The 20,220-nt window shown below is 43.6% G+C and overlaps 1 protein-coding gene across 1 annotated transcript; it reads left to right on the top strand.

Annotated features, from left to right (window-relative positions):
- The first annotated feature begins 1,081 nt into the window (after window positions 1–1,081).
- On the top strand, window positions 1,082–19,763 carry ccdc80l1 (coiled-coil domain containing 80 like 1). Its single transcript, XM_081381519.1, has 7 exons — window positions 1,082–2,896; window positions 3,567–3,723; window positions 3,845–3,981; window positions 4,084–4,235; window positions 4,338–4,441; window positions 18,486–18,569; window positions 18,688–19,763. The coding sequence occupies exons 1-7, from the start codon at window positions 1,214–1,216 to the stop codon at window positions 18,984–18,986; spliced, it is 2,616 nt and encodes an 871-aa protein (XP_081237645.1). The 5' UTR covers window positions 1,082–1,213; the 3' UTR covers window positions 18,987–19,763.
- Window positions 19,764–20,220: the final 457 nt, after the last annotated feature.

Here is a 20,220-nt window from a genome sequence, read left to right as displayed (position 1 = left end):
TATTTCTCTGTAATATTTTAGCCTGAGCCTGGTCAAAATAGCCATCGTCATGTGTAATGGCTGATTAGATCTCTGTATATTCTTGAGGAGGTTGCCATCCTGTGCTCGCTCAGCAACGAGTGCATTAGCGTAAGAGGCTTAACTCAAGCAGAGAGTAGGCTAATTGAGGGTTTAATTATTATTATTTATTTATTTATTTATTTATGTTTTATTATTATTACTTCAAGCACATTTACATAGACATTAGGTTTAAGAGTTAAAAAAATGAAATGAAATGTTAAAGAGCGTAGATTCTTCCCCGTTTTTTGGATCCTCTCTGGTACCAATAGATGGCAGTCCTCTCTCTCTCTCTCTCTCTCTCTCTCTCTCTCTCTCTCTCTCTCTCTCTCTCTCTCGCCTTTATAAAATATTCTTGACCCAGAAATATTTTCTAGATCCTAAAGATGGTAAAAATAAATAAAATAAAATAAAAAAATGTCTACGTTAAAACCAGAAGCAGCTGATTACATGGCAAAAATACATGCTATTACGTATGTGATCAATAACGTTTAGTATTTCATCTTTTAAAAAAATGACATATAAATCCCTTCACAACCCTATTTTATCCAATGTTGTGCAATATAATGTTATGCAAATTTGATGTAGAACACACTAGCAAGGCAGGCACGCTATTAACATAAGAGAGTGGGCGTGGTCAATCTGGCTGCGAGCCCCGCTTGTTGAGAACTTTCTTCCAGATCTCAGTCAGTGCCTGGAGCTCAGAGAGCATTGAGAAGTATTGGACACGAGGCTCTTTTCACGCCATTCTTTAAAGGATACAGAAATTTGACAAACTGTGGTGGAGTTCTGCCTGTCTTTCTTGGAAACTACTTGACGTAACTGAATATTATAATGAGGGAATTCGCATACGGAATTATGCATTTCTCGCAATCATTTGACAAACTCATTCGCTTTGGATTATGACATTATATTTTTCCCTCGAAGACGAGTCGGAATAACTTTTAGTTATTTATGTAACTATTTTACGCAGTTTTTCTAAGTATTAATCTGTCTTTTGTTTACTATTAATGTAACACGATTGAGCAGGAATGCAGGGTTAGTTTGTGTCTCGCTGCTGTTGGATCAAATTACCCAAACCTTTTTGCCTATTCAATGTCATAATTTTTGGATTGATTTTTATTTATGCTGTAGTCATATTAGCAGTATTATTGCAATGAAAAATCATCAGGTACATGCCATTTTGTTCACTCTGACGTGGATTCAAGCATCAGAATTGGTCCTGGATTACACAGGATCAGAGGGAGGAAATGCACAATTAGGATCAAACACTTTTGCCAAAAAGTACACAAATTATGTGCAATCTAGTAGTAGATTTGCACAGTTATCCACCTCTGGAAATACACGTATACTGAGGAAACGTCAAAATGATCAGAATGTGGAGTCCTCACGACCCCCAGCCAGGAGGGTCCTGAAAGGTCAAAGACAAGTTCCATACAGGAAACCCAGTGTGACTTACAGCATTCCTGCTCAAGAACTTATTTTTCAATCTACTCCATTGGGCACAACTAGCTCCATAAACATCCTGGCTGGTTTTGCAGGTAAAAAACGTGTTCTGGTCATTTCAGCTCCAAACGACTATGATGGCTATTACAGGTTAATGATGAACTTGCTCAGGCCGGACGTGTACTGTGAGATGGCGGACAGACACATGCAGCAGATTATAATGTTCCACGAAAAGGGGAAGATGGGAGGCAAGGTGAGCCGTGTTAACAATCAGGGATCTCTGGTGGAGGAGCCGTTGGATCCAGCCCTGGTGCCCAGACTGATGGGCTTCCTGAAGCTGGAGGATGGTAAGTTTGGGATGGTGCTTCTAAGAAAGACCCTTCAGGTAGAGGAAAGATACCCATACCCTGTTCAGCTGGAGGCAATTTATGAAGCGATAGACCAGACTCCTATGCGTAGACTGGAGAAGGCCAGGCAAAAGGGCTTTGTGCAAAAGTGCAAGACCGCTGGAGTTGAGGGCCAGGTAGTGCAGTCTGTTGGCTCAAATGCAGTTGGTTTGCAGCCGCAGGTGAACACGACAAAAAATACAGGGCGACACAGGGTGAGACCGGTCCCTCAGCCCACCCAGATAACTCGGGCACAAATATCAACTACCATCAGTACCACTACAATGACTACAACCAAAAAACTTACAACAACGACTACCTTGAAAACTACAACCACAACACCTCCAACTACTATAACAACAACAGCACCTACTACCACCTTTTTTCCCTCAACAACGACTACTATTACCACAAATGCACCCTCCACAGTGGTGCAAACGCATCCACACACAACCGCACCCTGGAACACAGCTGTGCCCAATACCTCTGAGCGGGTCTACCGGCCCTCACTACCAAACCGTATGAGAGACACAGATACTCGTCTCGCTGTTACCTCTAACTTCTACAAACAACATAAAGGAAAACACCTAGACCACATGCAAAAGATTTCAACTGCAATCTCACCAACACAAGCATCCACACAGAAGGGGAAACTGCCTGTGGTAAAACATGGATGGAGTGAAAAGCTTAGTCAGCACACAAGAGAACGAGACACACGGAGGCCCACTGCTAATAAACCAGAGACAGAGCTTATTACCACTCAAAAGGGCAAAACTAAAGCTGACAGTGCCGACCGGAGGAAGAAGGTGGATAGACCTGAAAAGCCTTTAAAGAAGATACCTGGAGGGGAAAAAGGCCCAAAAGTGACAAATGTCAGTGTTCAAATAAAAAACGCTGTGCAAAAGCCAAATGTCTTTGAAGGAAGGGCTGTTGTGGACAAGGCAGCCAATTCCAAGAAATCGTTAGAAACTTTTTTGAGTTACTTTCAGAGAAGACGACGGCTCATAGTACGTATTGTATCTGTGAGACACATGGAAACAGTTACATAGAGATAAAGCTCAGGGCTCAACAATAAGGATGACCCGTTGTGAGAGAGTTTCGGGCCTGTTGTCGAAACTGTCACATGCCCAATGGGTCATCGCTATATCTTACATGTTTTACTACACATTACTCATCACCAAACCTTTTCTGAAATTTGGTGACATGGAATTCTGTTTATCAACTTTTTAAACCCATCAGATAGATATATAAATATATAATGTATCATTTTTATCTATTACTGCAATGTGTGAACACTTGTAATCATTTTCAAATGAATATTAAATAATAAATGTAAATATTATACATTTAAAATGAAAAATAGATCAATGTATACATTTAAATGAATAATTTTCCATTTATTTAAGAAACCTTTGGAAAAATCCTTACTGTTGAGCCCTCTTAAAAATAAAGGTTCTCTATAATTCTAACATCTATTGAACTCTTCTATGCACAAAAGGTTCTATATATTGCAAAAAGTTTATTAAAATGAAAGAAAAATTTCATACCAAGATGTGAACCCTCCCTTTTTAAAACGTTATTTGCTCATTATGTTCCTGAAAATTAAGAAGCATTTTGGTTCATTCAAGCACTGAATCAATGTCTAAAAATGTTGGGTGTTTTATTAATCGTCTGCAGGTAATAACTGCTCCAGATGAGCAGAATCATATGTACAGTGAACAGAGGGATGAGTACCTCGAGCAAGTGTGTGATATGGCCCTGCGTAAAATTTCCATCATCAGTATCTTTGGACCCCTCACAAACAGTACCATGAAGATTGAACACTACCAGACAGGTCAGTGCTGCTTACAGTCTTTGTGTGTTTGTAACATGATAAGACATGATGTAAAAATGATGTCAAAATGTACATCATGTAAAAACATGATGTAAAAATGTCCTCATTCTTTTTTTAACAGAACAGGATAAGCCTTTACGAGGCCTGCCGGACAGTGATCTCATCAACCAGGACCTCATCACTGCATTTCGGAAACATTTCGGGATGATTTATAATGATTTCAACATGTTGCTGACTGACTTTGACATGAAAGTCAAGGTGTGTCTTAAAAAAACTTTTGTTAGTGAATATGAGATGTAGATGTAATCAAAATCTGACCTAATTGTATAACACAAAATTATGCATTCCTTGTTTTCACAGCAACGATATGAAGTCCCGATTGTTATGCAAGCAGTGTTTGATTACATTGACACATTGTCAACTCGCATCAAAGAGATAGAACAGCAGAGGCAACTTGCCGTTATGTGCAAGAAAGAAGACAAATCAAGATCTCTAGAGGACTTCCTATCTAGGTTCGAAATAACCACTGTCGGTGTCTGAATTTATCATTTATATAATGCATTAACATAAGGAATGTGCTCATCTGCATGCTTTCTCATGTCATGTCTTTTAAGATTCCGTTGGAGGCGGAGACTGTTTGTAATATCCACCCCTAATGATGAAGAATGGGCCTATCAGCAACAACTCTACGTCGTTAATAGCCAAGCTTGTAATCTAGGTGAGATCATTTGGATAAACCTTAGTAGCATTTTTATCTTCCACTGTGAAATTAACATGTGCTTTTAAATGTGAACGTACCACTAGCGCTACTTACAATAGACTACAAAATGCTATAGACAAATCCAGAAGTATGCAAAATGAGAAATGTTCAATTTCACTATCTCTAGTGTATGGTCAGTGTTTTTCAACTCCAGTCCTCAGGACCTACCTCCCAAAAATGTGTCTCCCTGTTTAAAACACTAAGCAACAAAAACGCAAATTTGTGAAAATAGTGACGTCTTGCGTATTACTTGTTCAGTCTATAGGTGCTTAGTAGTGTTTCTTTACAAAATGATATCGCCGTATACTGTCCTGGCAGCATAATACAGCGTTTGTAGTTGTTTTGGCTGATCGGTGTGAGCAAGGATCGTTTTATAAACGTTATCATCTGTACGTGAAGAACGCAAAGGAAATTGTTTCTGTTTTTAGTACATCATTGTCTTGTAAACGTACCCTAAGAAGTATGGAATGCCAAAGCTGCCAATATTAAAAATAAATAAATACATAAATAAATATACAAATAAATGTAAAAAAGAAAAAATAAATAAATATATATATATAAATAAATATACATAGAAAAGCAAAAAAACAAAAATAAATAATTATTTATACATTTATTTCTTTATTTATGTATTTATTTTTTTTCCATATTTATTTATTTATTATTTTTTTATTTATACATTTATTCATTTATACATTTATTTATTTATACATTTATTTATTTTTACATTTATTTATTTCTACATTTATGTATTTCTACATTTATTTATTTCTTCATTTATTTCTTCCTACATTTCTTCCTGCGTAGGGTAATGAGGAGGGGGTGGTTTACCTCAGACATAGCAATCGAGCTCAGAGTAAGCGCAACCATGTCATCGAAGGGGTTGAGGCCACAGCCCACAGTGACACCCTGTGGCGAAATACAATAAGTATAGCTCACTGACGTTGATGCGGTCTGTGACTGCGAGGTATATGGTCAAAATCCTAAATCTTACTGTGTGACATGGATAGGCTACTCTTTATTCCGGACATGGCCGTTGAACATCGTTTGTCTGGATTTGTAAAGTGTCCTGGGCAGGCCCGGCTGCAGGATGAAATGACTGAGGGGGCATGTGAAATTGTTAAGGGGGCTTAACTTTATACCATCAATGAACAATACACACTGATAAATTGCTTAGTAAAAAAGATACTGCCAGCGTAATTTATTATGCATATATTAACCCTTTCACGCTTAATTTTAATATTCTAACTGACTCCCATAGTGAGTTTTTTCAAGGCGACTGTTATTTTAGAACGTTCCCCCTTAATTTTTCCATGGCGACGCGTCATATTTGTCACGTGACACACCGCAGCCACAATAACTCTGATCAGAGCCATAGAGAGAAAGAGTTGCGACACTCTTTGATGTCGCCGCTATGGCTGTCACGTGGTTCATGTAAGCCCCAATAGTTCTAAAACATACGCTGGCTGTCATGTTCTTCTATGGGACAGACAGCAGCGATTGCATTATTGAACGGTAAATATAAAATAAAACACACCCCAAGTACTTTTTCAGCTGTTATTGCATTTTGTTAATGTCAGTTTTGCATTTGGAGACAAGTTTTAGGCTATATTTTTGGAGGGAAAAGCTTAGTGTTCATGTTCGCATGTCTTTAGTGGCTCTAACTTAACTTTTCCATATCATTCATCTGATGATGGACGTCTCATGATATTTATTTTAGCACAACTGGGCTGTATTAGGCTATTGATTCCCGTGATTTTGCTTATAAATTTTGATTCAGCCATTAGCCTACCTTCGTGATTACGCAAAGAGGTCTGCCGTGGCGGTCCGTTCAGAGTTCGCTCAAGCTAGCTCACTTCTTCTGATGAAAGTGACCACCCCCAGGACCACAACGTGAAACATTATCATGTTAAGACTAAGAATATTATTTTAATATTAAGCCATACACATTATCAAAACTATAACAGATTAAAAACGAATTTATAAGCATTGCTGATACAAATGAAGGTTTTCAAATAAACTATTTTTATTAAACAATGACAGACAACAAAAATGTGTGCTTGTGTGAACAAGAAAAACAAAAACCAGGGGCAGGTGATCCATGAAACAGACAGGACTGGTGATGGCCATAACAATCCTAGAGGTCCAGCATTGTTCTCACAAGCCGCTTCACTCAAGACAATAAAACATAATGAAAAGTTAGTATATCCCCAAAAAAATAAATTAAATAAAAGTTGCTATAAAGGTGGCAGCGATTCATTACCGAACTCTTAACTGACGTTAGCTAAGTTAGCAGGCAGTGCTTGAAAATTGGTTGAAACAACTAACATAAAATATAAATAATTACGCTGTGCATGTACAAATGAAGACCAGTATAAGCATCGCAAAGGGCCTCTGATACAAAATAGACAGTTGACAATTCAAAAGAGGTCGATATTTCAACAACTTAACTCTGGAACAACTCGACGCGCAGCAATGTAAGTGAATGGGGTCCAACGCCAAAATGACAGTGTTTAGAACTATTCCGCTCTTCAAATCCCGGAAGTAGGCGGTTAAAAGCCCCGCCATTGTTTACAACGGAGGTCTATGGGAGTGTCGCAACTCTTTCTCTCTATGGCTCTGACTCTGATGTATCGCTTTTATTTCCTTTTCCCTTTTTTATTCAAAATATTCTGATATTCCGATTCTCAAAAATGTGTATGTGAGTGTGTTTGGTCATTTAAAAACCTTTATAACTAATCTTGATCTTGATCTAACAGTTACTATAATGAGATCTTTGCGCCGCAGTTCAGAGAATCCTATGGCTGTGAGTCATCAGTTTCTCCCGAAAAATAAATGCACGAAAGTGGTCGGTGAACTGTGAGAAGAGTAGTTACTTCCATTTTGTTTGTCTGATATGAATAACACACGTCGGAAAAATTATATTTAAAATGCAATGGTCTCGTTTCAAAAGCAATGGTCAATATGCTTGCGTCGACTTAACTGTAGCCTATATGTGTCCTGCTTTCTTTCCGTGAGTTCTGTCCGAAAAATGGAAAATATCAAGCGCTTCCGTTTAAGAGTCCCTGTTTCATGTTTGTTAGCCCAGGACATTTTACAAATCCAGACAAACGATGTTCAACGGCCATGTCCGGAATAAAGAGTAGCCTATCCATGTCACACAGTAAGATTCAGTCACAGAGCGCATCAAAGTCAGTGAGCTATACTTATTGTATTTCGCCACAGGGTGTCACTGTCACTGTGGCCTCAACCCCATCGCCTTCGCTTACTCTGAGCTCGATTGCTATGTCTGAGGTAAACCACGCCCTCCTCATTACCCTACGCAGGAAGAAATGTAGGAAGAAATAAATGAATAAATAAATAAATGTAGAAATACATAAATGTAGAAATAAGTAAATGTAAAAATAAATAAATGTATAAATAAATACATGTATAAATGAATAAATGTATAAATAAATAAAAGAATAAATAAATAAATATGGAAAAAAATAAATAAATACATAAATAAGGATAAATAATTATAAATAATTATTTATTTTCGTTTTTTTTTGCTTTTCTATGTATATTTATTTATATATATATTTTTTATTTTTTACATTTATTTGTATATTTATTTATGTATTTATTTATTTTTAATATTGGCAGCTTTGGCATTCCATACTAACGGCCTGGCAGCAGAATACAGCATTTTTTGTTGTTTTCGTGGATCTGTGTGAATGAGGGTCATTTGACAACGGTGTCATCTGTACAATGAAAACTCAAAGGAAAAACTTCTCCGTTTTAAGCATATCGTTGTCTTGTAAACACCCCCACATGAAAACAGACAATGAACTGAACAAAGACAGAAGCCGTTTCTCAATATGCGTTCTTGTCTGTACTTGTGTTCTTGTGGACTTGTGAAACGTACTCGGTTACTAACGTAACCTCGGTTCTCTCTAGAAGAGGGAACGAGTACTGCGTAAGATATCTTACGCTAGGGGAAAATCCTTTTCCGCGAGATATTGAAGCCAAAAATTATCCTTAATTTTGTAATAATGCAAAACGCGTTGCAGCAGCAATGCAGACATAGGCGAGACAGCTCGCGCGCCTATTGGCTGCTCTGCGGCAACTGCAGCAGCCTATCGAGCGAGGCCTGGCGTGACGTCAGACCCAATCAGGGCACTTCGCGCCCGCTGCGTCACGTCCCGCCGAAATGGGCGTGGTCTAGGCCTATAAATATCGCTCGCAGGCAGCTATTATCTGGTTTTTCATCATCGAAGCAACCAGAGCGTGTGCATGCACGGCAAGATACGCAGTACTCGTTCCCTCTTCTAGAGAGAACCGAGGTTACGTTAGTAACCGAGTACGTTCTCTTACGAGAGGTCTCTCGTACTGCGTAAGATATCTTACGCTAGGGGACCCAATGTAAAACGCCGTGTATGCTGAGATCTGACACCAAAGACCCAAGGGCGAAAGCCCGGGGTACATATAGAGTCCGGGAAGAAGGAGGGGCGCAGCCTCACTTTTCCACATAAAGTAGCGTCGATGGGACGCGAATTTCATCATACAGACAGGGCGGGGTACGGCCTGAACTGATGGGGAAAAATGTGGGTCTTACACAGTTTGCCCAGCTTTATACTGTCGAACGCTGAGCTGTGCTCAGCAAACGCAGCATTCTGAGCTGAACGCATCAGGTCAGATAATACTGGTAGTTTAGACCGACAGCAGCCTGGCCTGCAGGGCGGGAACCTCTAGGTTATAAAACCTTATAAATGTAGACGGGGAGGCCCAGCCTGCCGCCATACAAATATCTTGCAAGGCAATCCCTCTTGACCAGGCCCACGAAGAGGCCATGCCTCTCGTGGAGTGTGCTCTGACACCCAAAGGGCACTGCATGCCCTTGGAGGCGTATGCCAGCGCTATAGCATCAACTATCCATCTGGATAGGCTCTGTTTCGACGCGGCTAGTCCCTTAGAACGTCCGCTAAACGAAACAAAGAGCTGTTCCGTCTGTCTGAAAACAGACGAGCGAGACACATAAGCTCGTAATGCCCTGACTGGGCAAAGGAGGCTCGCGTCTCTTTCCTCATCAGGGACCGGCAGGGCTGACAGAGAGATAATCTGCGCCCTAAACGGTGTGTTGAGGGATTTTGGAACATAACCGTGCTTAGGTTTGAGTATAACTTTTGAGTCATTGGGCCCAAACTCCATGCACGCCGCGCTCACAGAGAGCGCGTGCAGATCCCCTATGCGCTTCACTGAAGCGAGAGCCAGCAAAAACACCGTTTTGAAAGACAGGTGTTTCAAATCGATTGACTGTAAAGGCTCAAATGGCGCACCTTTCATGGCTTCCAGAACCGTAGAAAGGTCCCATACGGGGACTGAGGGAGGTCTGGGAGGATTCAGTCTCTTAGCTCCTCTAAAGAAGCGGATGACTAAATCGTTCCTTCCTATTGACTGACCAAGCGTTGTTACTGAGAACGCTGCTATAGCCGCCACATAAACTTTGAGCGTGGAGGGGGCCCTGCCCCCATCCAACAGCTCTTGTAGGAAGGAAAGCACCTCCGTCACATCACAGTTTGTGGGTGACACACCACGGGCTGTGCACCAGCCCGAAAACACTGACCATTTCGAAGAATAGAGTCGTCTTGTAGACGGAGCTCTAGCCTGCGTGATCGTGTTTAATACTCCTTTAGGGAGTCCAACATGTACCCGTTGATGGCCCAGACATGAAGGGACCATAGCTCCGGGTGAGGATGCCAGATCGAGCTGCGGGCCTGTGAGAGGAGATCTCTCCTCACTGGTACTGGCCACGGGGCAGTACTTGCTAACTGCATCACGGCTGGAAACCAAGGTTGGTTTTTCCAGAACGGTGCTACCAGCAGTACTGAGCATCCTTCTTCCCTGATCCGTTCTATCACCTGAGGCAGGAGAGAGACGGGGGGAAAAGCATAGAGCGGGCGGCGGGGCCACACATGGGCCAGCGCGCTCCTGCTCTTGGAGAAAAATTCTTGACAGTGAGCGTTTTCTTGAGACGCAAACAGGTCCACTTCCGCTCTGACGAATTTCTTCCACAGCAGTTGGACTGTCTGTGGGTGTAGAGACCATTCGCCTGCCGGAACATTGTTCCTGGACAGTCTGTCCGGTCCTAAATTCAAGATCCCTGGCACGTGCGCTGCTCTGAGCGAGCGCAGGTTGCACTGAGCCCATACCAGGAGGCGTTCTGCCAGCCTGTACAGTTTCTCGGATCTGATGCCGCCCTGGCGATTTATGTAGGACACCACAGACATGTTGTCCGAACGGACCAAGACGTGGTGACCTTTTATTTGGGGACAAAAACGCGTCAGCGCGTTGTCTACTGCCAGCATTTCGAGGCAGTTTATGTGCAGGAGCTTCTCCCGTTCTGACCACTGGCCGAAGAACGGTCTGCCCTCGAGCAGCGCTCCCCATCCCGAGGTGGACGCGTCCGTGGACACCACTTTCACCCTCGAGGAAGTCCCCAGGCTTACACCTGATTGGTACCAGTCGTTCGCTTTCCAGGGTTTCAGAGCTGTAACGCATTTCTGATTGACCCTGAGGCGAAGCAAACCGGGTGCCCACGCTTCGCGTGGGACTCGCGCTTTCAGCCAAAACTGCAGCGGGCGCATGCGGAGCAGACCCAGCTGGAGCACTGACGATGCTGAGGCCATGAGACCTAGCATCTTCTGAAATTTCTTGAGCGGGACAAACGCGCCGCAGCGAAAAGAGTTCGCTGTGCGTCGAATGTCTACCGCGCGCTTTTGTGATAGTCGCGCTATCATGGATAGTGAGTCCAGTTCTGTGCCCAGGAAAGATATTTTCTGACTGGGTGACAGGGAGCTCTTTGCCCAATTGACACTCAGACCCAAATCCTCGAGGTGATCGAGTAAAATGGTCGTGTGTTCTATGAGCACTGCGCGAGATTGCGCTAGAATCAGCCAATCGTCCAAATAGTTCAGCACTCGTATGCCTCTCATTCTGAGGGGTGCGAGCGCCGCATCCATGCACTTCGTAAATGTACGGGGTGCTAGGGACAAACCGAACGGCAGGACTGTGTACTGATATGCCTGGCCCTCGAAGGCGAATCTCAAATATCGCCTGTGACGTGACGCTATCTGTATTTGAAAATACGCGTCTTTCAGATCTATTGACACAAACCAATCTCCTTGGCGAATCTGCACAAGGATTTGCCTGGTCGTGAGCATCCTGAACTGTCGCTTCACAAGCACTTTGTTCAGTTGCCTTAGATCTAGTATGGGTCTGAGACCCCCGTCTTTTTTCGGTACCAGGAAGTATCTGCTGTATAGCCCTCCCTCGCTCTGATCTTGAGAGAGAGGTTCTATGGCCCCTTTGCTCAATAGTTTCGTCACTTCGGCTCGAAGTAGATGTGCTACTTCTGTTTTTACCGTGGTCTCGACGCGCGCCACATAGCGGCGAGGGCGTCGGCGAAACTGCAGCGAATATCCTCTTTCTATAATGTTCAGCACCCACTTCGAGACCCCGGGTAGCTTTGCCCATGCGTCTGCATGGATAGCTAGGGGTCGAATACGAAGCACGCTCCGCTTGCTCAGCGATGGAGAAGCTTCGGTGTGCTGTAACACAAGCGTGTCGCTCGTGACATTTGAGGCATGGGGCGCGCTGATGACAGCGGGCAGATTGCCTGCGCTCGACTCCTCTGCGGTGGTTAACCGCGAGGGGGAGGGCTGGGCGGTTCCCGTGGGAACTGTCATGTCTATGTGTGGATGTGGGCGCGGGACAGCGGGCACATTTATCACACCGAAAACATCGTTCGCTTGCGTGAAGCGAGTGCACGTTGGTTTCGTTTTTACAGAAACCGTGAGACATGCATAACGTGGTGTTAGTGGGCACTGGGTAGTGGGCACGTTCACCATGTTTGAAGCGCAACCGATCTGAGTCGGTTTTATGTGCGCGAGCCCTGTGTGACAGGCTGTGCTTATGTGTAGGGATGGGCACTGGGCAGTGGGCATTCTTACTACAAACGAAACACCATCGGCCGTGGCCGGGACACCAGAAAATACACTCTTTTGGGGATTTATCTGGGTAGCCGTGAAAACGACATTTGTGTGCAGGCAAGCGGGTGACAGAACCGACTTGTTGGCTGCAGAAAACACTGGAACAGTCACATTTTCTGGAACTGGACGAGCGAATAGCTTTGGTGTGAGTCCGGCCGCAGCGGGACTGGAACACCGTCGTTTTCCTAGCTGTGCTAGGACGACTTCGGGGCCTTGGGCTTCACCGTGATCCTAGGTCGCGAGCCGCGTCCTGCGGGGCGGCGACCGGATGAGCGGGAGCGCGGTCTCGCGCTTCTGGCCTGGCGGCGCTGTGAAGTGGAGGCAGTGGACGGTGGCTGTGGCTGTGAGCTCTGAGCAGACGGTTTCGCACGGCCTGCTGCAGAGCTGGAGCGCTTCGGGAGGAAGTGCTTCATAGCCTGAGACGCTTTCTGTACCTCTGCGAATCTCTCCGCGAAATCCTTGACGGAGGATCCAAAGAGGCCTGTAGCGGAAAGCGGGGCGTCGAGGAACGCGGTGCGTTCAGACTCGGCCATTTCCGAGAGCGTCAGCCAGAGATGTCTCTCAGACACGGTGAGAGAAGCCATAGTCCGTCCAATGGCTTGTGCTGCGGACTTAGTAGCACGAAGAGCGAGGTCCGTGGCACTCCTTAAGTCCGGCACGCAGATCGCGTCAGGTCCTTCCTCGTCCAGCTTACGGAGGAGATCGGCCTGGAAGATCTGGAGCGTTGCCATGGTGTGCAACGCTGACGCAGCTTGCCCGGCGGCGGAAAAAGCGCGGTGGAGCAAGCTTGACGTCGTGCGGCAAGCTTTAGAGGGTAGGGCCGGCTTAGTGCGCCGTCCAGCGGAGGGCGGGCATAAGTGGGCCGCTATCGCCTCTTCAACCGGCGGCAGCGAGAGGTATCCTTTGTTCTTGGCATCGTCAACGGTGGAGAATGCCAAAGAAACAGCAGGACGCACTCTAGCAGAATAGGGGGCGCTCCAGGACTTGGCCACTTCTTCGTGTAACTCAGGAAGAAAGGGCGCCGGTCTGGACACAGGCAAAGCGCGCTCCCCAGGCAGGAAAAATCCATCCAGCCGGTTGTGAGCGGGCTGCTCAGGCGAAGACCACTCGAGGCCGAGGCTCGCCGCGGCCTGTGCGAGTACTCGCATGAGTTCCGTCTCAATGGAAGCTCTCTTGCCTGACGATGTGCGGGCAGGGGGTGCGGGGTCCTCAGAGCCCGCCCAATCCTCACTGCCTGACGCCAGGATAGAGCAGGAATCATCCTCTCCCAGCAGGGCTTCCTCATCCGCGATATCAACGGAAGCGGCGGCAGACGGCGGCCGCTGTCCGTCAGGAAGCGAAACAGAAGAAGCCGGGGAAGCAAGCGGGCGAACCGGCGAGCTTTGGCGGCTGAGGGAGGGTTCCGGGGCCCGCTGGGCACGGCGCTTTTTACGGCGCGACGCCGCGGCGGGCGGGGGAGCAGTCTCGGTGAAGACGGCTAGGCGAGTCCTCAGAGTCGCCATTACCATCAGCTCGCATTGAGGGCATCCGCCGTCAGCGAGCGCGAGAGCTGCATGTTCCTTACCCAGGAAGGAAACGCAGATCAAGTGGCGGTCCCCGTCGCTGAGTGTGGCTCTGCACGAGCCGCAGGAAGGCATCTTTAAAAAGACGCTAGCTCTTTTAGAAATGTGTCGCGGCGGCGACACACACACACAGAAATACAGTGTAATAAAAGAGAAGGATATAAGCGCCGGAAAGCGCAGCAGGAAGGCGGCGCGGCCAGCGACTTCAGTGACTCGTCCCGCTGAAGGTGCTCTCTCTCGACGGCGCGGCTTCTAATCCAGCTCCAGCGATGCGTGTGCTTCGCTTGAAGGATGAAAAATCAGATAATAGCTGCCTGCGAGCGATATTTATAGGCCTAGACCACGCCCATTTCGGCGGGACGTGACGCAGCGGGCGCAAAGTGCCCTGATTGGGTCTGACGTCACGCCAGGCCTCGCTCGATAGGCTGCTGCAGTTGCCGCAGAGCAGCCAATAGGCGCGCGAGCTGTCTCGCCTATGTCTGCATTGCTGCTGCAACGCGTTTTGCATTATTACAAAATTAAGGATAATTTTTGGCTTCAATATCTCGCGGAAAAGGATTTTCCCCTAGCGTAAGATATCTTACGCAGTACGAGAGACCTCTCGTAAGAGAACGTCATCAGTCGCTGCCCTAGTACTGTGCCAATTCAAAGTTCACATCTAGCCAAGTCCAGTTCGAATCCCCGGATGTGTTCTTGATCCGCCCCTTTTACCGAGGATGCATCAAGAGGTGACTTGTGCGGACTTGACAAGCCAGGTAACCCAGAATGCATCTCACACCACCAACCAGCAAGCGTCAATAGCAGAGGAGAAACTCCGCGTAATTTAATAATACTGCTATAAATGTGTCACGAAATGTAGTTTTAAGAGTATTTCAGGCGAGAATGTAGTTGTTTAAAGCTCAAATCTTTGGTTTATTTATAAAGATAGCGCCTATTTGAAAATTTGATCTGACGTTTTCGGAGTTGTGAGAACCAGGCAATCGGACGCTCGGCGCTCGTACCCCGCCGAGAACAGCCTTTCCTCGGCTTCTGCTGCTGACTTGCCGTTGGCTCGGATGTCTCTAGTCTAGTGGTATAACCTTTTACAGTCTGGGTATAACATGAGATTTAAATCGTCTTGTGTATATCCAACAGGCGATTTATGTATTTTATTTGTCTCATTAATGTATTATTTGTTCCCTGGCAAAACGTTTTAGGTGAGGGCAAAGTGAAGTTATAGCTTTATTTAACGTTAGTCTATTTAACTATGTAGAGAGCTGACTTATGTTTGACTGAATCGTTGGCTTTATTGTAGCTTCTTAGCCTACCTTTTAGGCTACTTATACTTTTAGAATGGCTATTATTGATCATTAAAACTGACATTTAGCAAAAAAGGTTATGTCATTTTATTTTATATATTTAAAACATATAAAATATTTTATTATAATAGCCTACATGTTGCCTACATTCTCTTCACTGTATATACATATATGACACAACTTTGCTAAATGTTCGTTTTAATGATCAATATTATAATGTTTTTTTTATTCATCATATTTTTAAAATGAAAACAAAAAGAGCCAGGGTTGTGCTTTATATTTCGTGTTGTTGTAAATATGCAGTGAATCAATTGCGTTGCCTGAACCTCATTTCTGTGGCCATTATGTTAAAGATCTTTTTTAAATGAAAATGAAAAGAGGCAAAGTGGTGGTTTATAACATATTTTGTTTTATTTGTAGCCTATAAAGAGATAACCGTAGTAGCCAGAGCAAGCTGAGTGACGCTATCAAGTACGCCGCTGTTCCATTTGCAGAATTATCGGACTCGCGTCCTCCCGTCCTCGGGAGTTCGTTCTCCTGAGTCGAACTTGTCAGTCCGAACTACCAAGGACTCAAGTCCGAACTTTGCGTACTTGGTATTGAGAAACGGCTAGAGTTTAAATACACAAGGCAAACTAATCAACTAAATGAATAACAGGTGCACATGTTAATCAAATCAAAGAGAAGCCATGGGCTGTGTTTGAAATCGCCCCCCTAAACCCTTAAATAGGGCACTATTTGAAGGGATAGTCATTTGTAGTGGTGTCGAAACCATAGTGGATGATATTGAGCACACTCATTCAGTCCCACAATGCACCGCAATAACGAGTGTACAACTGATGAACGCTCAACGGCTAGAGAATACCCATAATGCACTGAGAGAGTGCGCGCTGAAGGAATTCCTGCGTCTCGCCAGGAGATGGCGCCACAGCTAAATCAATCATCCATCCATTTTCCAAACCCTGTAATATCATACAGGTAGAAATTCCTTTTTAATTGATTATTAAATTGTTTAATTACGGTTTATACATGCTAGTTTTCATAGCAGAGTGCAAGATAAATATTTTCATTACTACTGGAGCTACTGGAGCAGTTTGCTACGTTTCAATTAATTATTAAACAGCAAGCACAAACTGCAAAAGCGGCAGCCCTTGGACACTCAGTGTCCGAATTCACTCACTCATTTTCATTCACTCCTTCAAGTGGGACTATATTAGTGGAGTAATGTAGGGAATAGTGAATGAGGGTATAGGGGGCGATTTCGAACACAGCACTGGTAACACAGAAAACTAAAATGTGACAAACCCACCCAAAATAGAAACTGACACAGATACCAGTAACCACAGGTTACCAATATTTCAATGTTTTAAATGCTTCACTTTCAAACATGCAAATCCTCAAACTTTATGTCTAGGCTAAATAAAGTGAACCAAGAGCACACAGCATCCTCAAAATGCACATAAAACAGAACCAAACCGCTTTAAGATACTGATACACCTCGTCAAAGCTACTTGAGTGTAAAAAACTGCTGCTCTTCACTCTAAAGCACACAACTCAACAGACTATATTTATTTAAACAACGCTATATCGCGATTTCTGTTTTATTTTGATTAATTGTGAATCCCCATTTAATTATTTAAATTTTACATTTGATTTAATTCATTATTAGATTTTCATCAACTCACAAACCCCCTGATTTGGGAAACCCTGTACTATTATATGTAACCTATAATGTAAAAGACCTTAAAGTCTGTGTGAACCGAAAGTTGCAAACGACTTTTCTCCAGTGTTGTGACGTATTTCCCAGGAATATTGAACAGAGGGCAGGGTTTTACTCTAGCGCTCCTCCTCTCCATCTCTCGCTCATAGCAGACTAACGGTTTGAGGGGAGTGGTTAAGCGTTTCCCAAACCAAGCCGTCAAACCTACGTCATCAGGGAAGGTCCTCCAATGCAGTGGGGAGGGGCATTTTCAGATTTTGATTAGAGATTACGAAGCCAAAAAATTTTTTTGTGTGGATTGACTTGCATGGATGAATTGTTCACCACAAAACGATCAATTTAGGCAAACAAATTAAATATGGTCAATTTTGATTTCATGTGGACTTTAATGGTCATAATATAGTTCACACAACATACACCATAAAAGGATTTCTAGGATTTCTAATAAGCCTGTGGAATCATTTAGCCTAATTTTTCATTAATAGAATTGTTCATGACACAGTTGTGTCAAACCAGCCAGTCTGAGAATTTACTAGATTAAGAAAAAACAGGAAAGTTGAGACTATATGACACTGCACTCAAGCTATCAATAGTAGTACTTTTTTGTGAACTGTATACAGAAAGCTCTAAGAGCTTTGCTATATCAACATCACTCCTACTTGTTTATGGAAGTCAGAAAATAGACACTTTTTGTTTTCTGAAATTCCACGTTAAGCATTTGTAAACAAATTTTGGGGTCCGGTCCGGTCAACACCCTATGCGATAATGTCAACAGCAGTGATTTGTTTGGACGTTCCAATCAAAAATGCATGACTTAAGTGCATTCTACACTATCTGGATGTCTTGACCTTCAAACAACCCCATAATTCCAATTTGACAACTAACATAAAAAACTATTTGCACTAGGAAATCATCAAGTCAGAAGCCAGAGGATTCTCCAGAGAGCTGCCCGCTTATAGAAATGCACATATGGTATTGATACTTGTCTTTTAATTGGAACCAGCTCTTATCTGCACAAGAGCCCTCAATCACAAATGGCTCTGAGGAATGGCACTAATAAAAATAGGATGACGCAGTCCATTTACAGCTCTTTTGTTAGCTATTTTGGAAGTAGGAACATTTTTAGGAATCTTTCTCTGCATTCTTTACAATCCAGGAGGACCTGTGGATGTTTGAGTCGTGCGTAGCGATCCAACAGAGACCACTTCCTCTCTGGGGCATGACAGCTTGATTGATGCCCTCATAAACGAAGGCCCGTTTTAGAACAAAAAACAACACATATTTTTAATGCAAATCACATGCATGTTTCAGAGAACATCTTTGTGAAAATTCTGTTGAATCCATGAGTGAACACTCATTATGTTTAGTCTTTCTTTTTCCCCAAATTCACAGGGCTGCGTCACATATCTGTACTGAAAATTACTGGGAAAACGCTGGATGACATGAGTGGAGTCCTAGAGCTTTACCCCATAAATGGTGAGATTAGCGACTTGTTTCGCTGTGAACAAAACTCGCTCACTTTTGTTGCTGGAATGCAGATGTAGTGCCGTTTTATTATTCAAAGAAAACGAGGAAACTGTGGTTTGTATTGCAGGAAGTGCATCAGTGGACCGTGAGGACCTGTCTGCCTCGCTGGTGCAGGACATCAGAAACTACTTCCAGATCAGCCACGAGTATTTCTCCATGCTGCTTGTTGGGAAAGACGGCAATGTGAAATCCTGGTACCCCTCGCCTATGTGGTCCATGTCAATCATTTACGAGCTGGTGGACTCCATGCAGCTTCGCAGGCAGGAGATGGCCATCCAGCAGTCTCTCGGCATGCGTTGCCCAGACGACGACTACAGTCACCATGATGGTTACCATGAGGGCTATCATCGGGGTTACGGTTATTAAGAACAGTGGGAGATGTCTTTGATCCTGTGCACTCCCTACAGGGAAAAGTGTGAATAGTTTCAAATGTCAGAACAGAAGACTTTGCCTTTTCAGTTTTCTTACTAAACAGTACAATGAGCTCCTCATTTTGATGTACCGTTTTGTGGTAGCTGATATTTAGATTTGCTCTTGTCATGAATGATTTGGTAACACTTTACAATAAGGTTCATTACTTAAACGTACAGTATGGAATTTTTTGCCACTAGGGGTCGCTAACCTCTTTACAATAACAAAGACGTAGTTTGATGACGCAACATTTGCTAAGAATTATGGATCTTGTCGTCAATGTCAAGCCGACCGATCTAATAATGTTTATGGATGAGTGAATACATCAATGTTTTTATCATGACTGTGATATGAAGCAGTTCGGGATTGCTAAGAGACAGCTATCAGCTCCAAACGCGACGCGAGTCCCGCGGATATAAAAGGAATATGGACATTTCATTCTACCGAACTACACGCAAGTGCAGAATTACAACTCACAGGTCAGTTCATTAGACAAATTAAACTTGTGAGGTAACGCAGCGCTGTTTCACCTGGTCTAACATTACACTAGCACACTACACTGCATTTGAATGTGTTGAAATGAATGTGTCTGTATGAGACTAGCAGTAAGCTAGATCAACATTAGAATAACATACAGATCATATTCTGACATTTTATCATTGTTGAACTATATAACATTGATTAGTTTTATGTAAATGTGCTCACCTGTTTAATAAAGTACATTTAGGAGCGATCAAGGTCTCGGACGTGGAGCTCTCGGCATCTCAAAAACACAGTGCTGATATTGATTCTCATTTTAATTCTCCTTTTTTATCCAAAGTCTGCTTGCCATGGTACATAATGTTTGAACGAAACAACAACAGTGTGCGAATAGACATTGCGAACTACAGTTGTCCGCGTCTGTCGCCTTGGTTACTATCAGAGAGCTCTGGTTGCTATGGCAGTACGAGCGGAAACTAGGGACAACGCGGATATGACGCCATTGACAGCGACAAAACGGAAATAAAGAAACGGGACGTGTCTTCGAATTAAATTACAAATTTCTCCTGGTTTGAAAGTTGTTGGAAACAGTCGGGATAATGTAAGTACACAGCTAAAAAAAATATATAACATACATATAGTGATTTTTGCTATTTTTAAAGCAAAAAAGTTACATATTGTGCCTTTAACAATACTTCTACAGCATTTA

This window comes from Scardinius erythrophthalmus (assembly GCF_964197995.2).
Source record: "Scardinius erythrophthalmus genome assembly, chromosome: 12".
In the NCBI taxonomy this organism is placed as follows: Eukaryota; Metazoa; Chordata; class Actinopteri; order Cypriniformes; family Leuciscidae; genus Scardinius; species Scardinius erythrophthalmus.
This window is presented reverse-complemented; position numbering and strand designations above follow the sequence as displayed.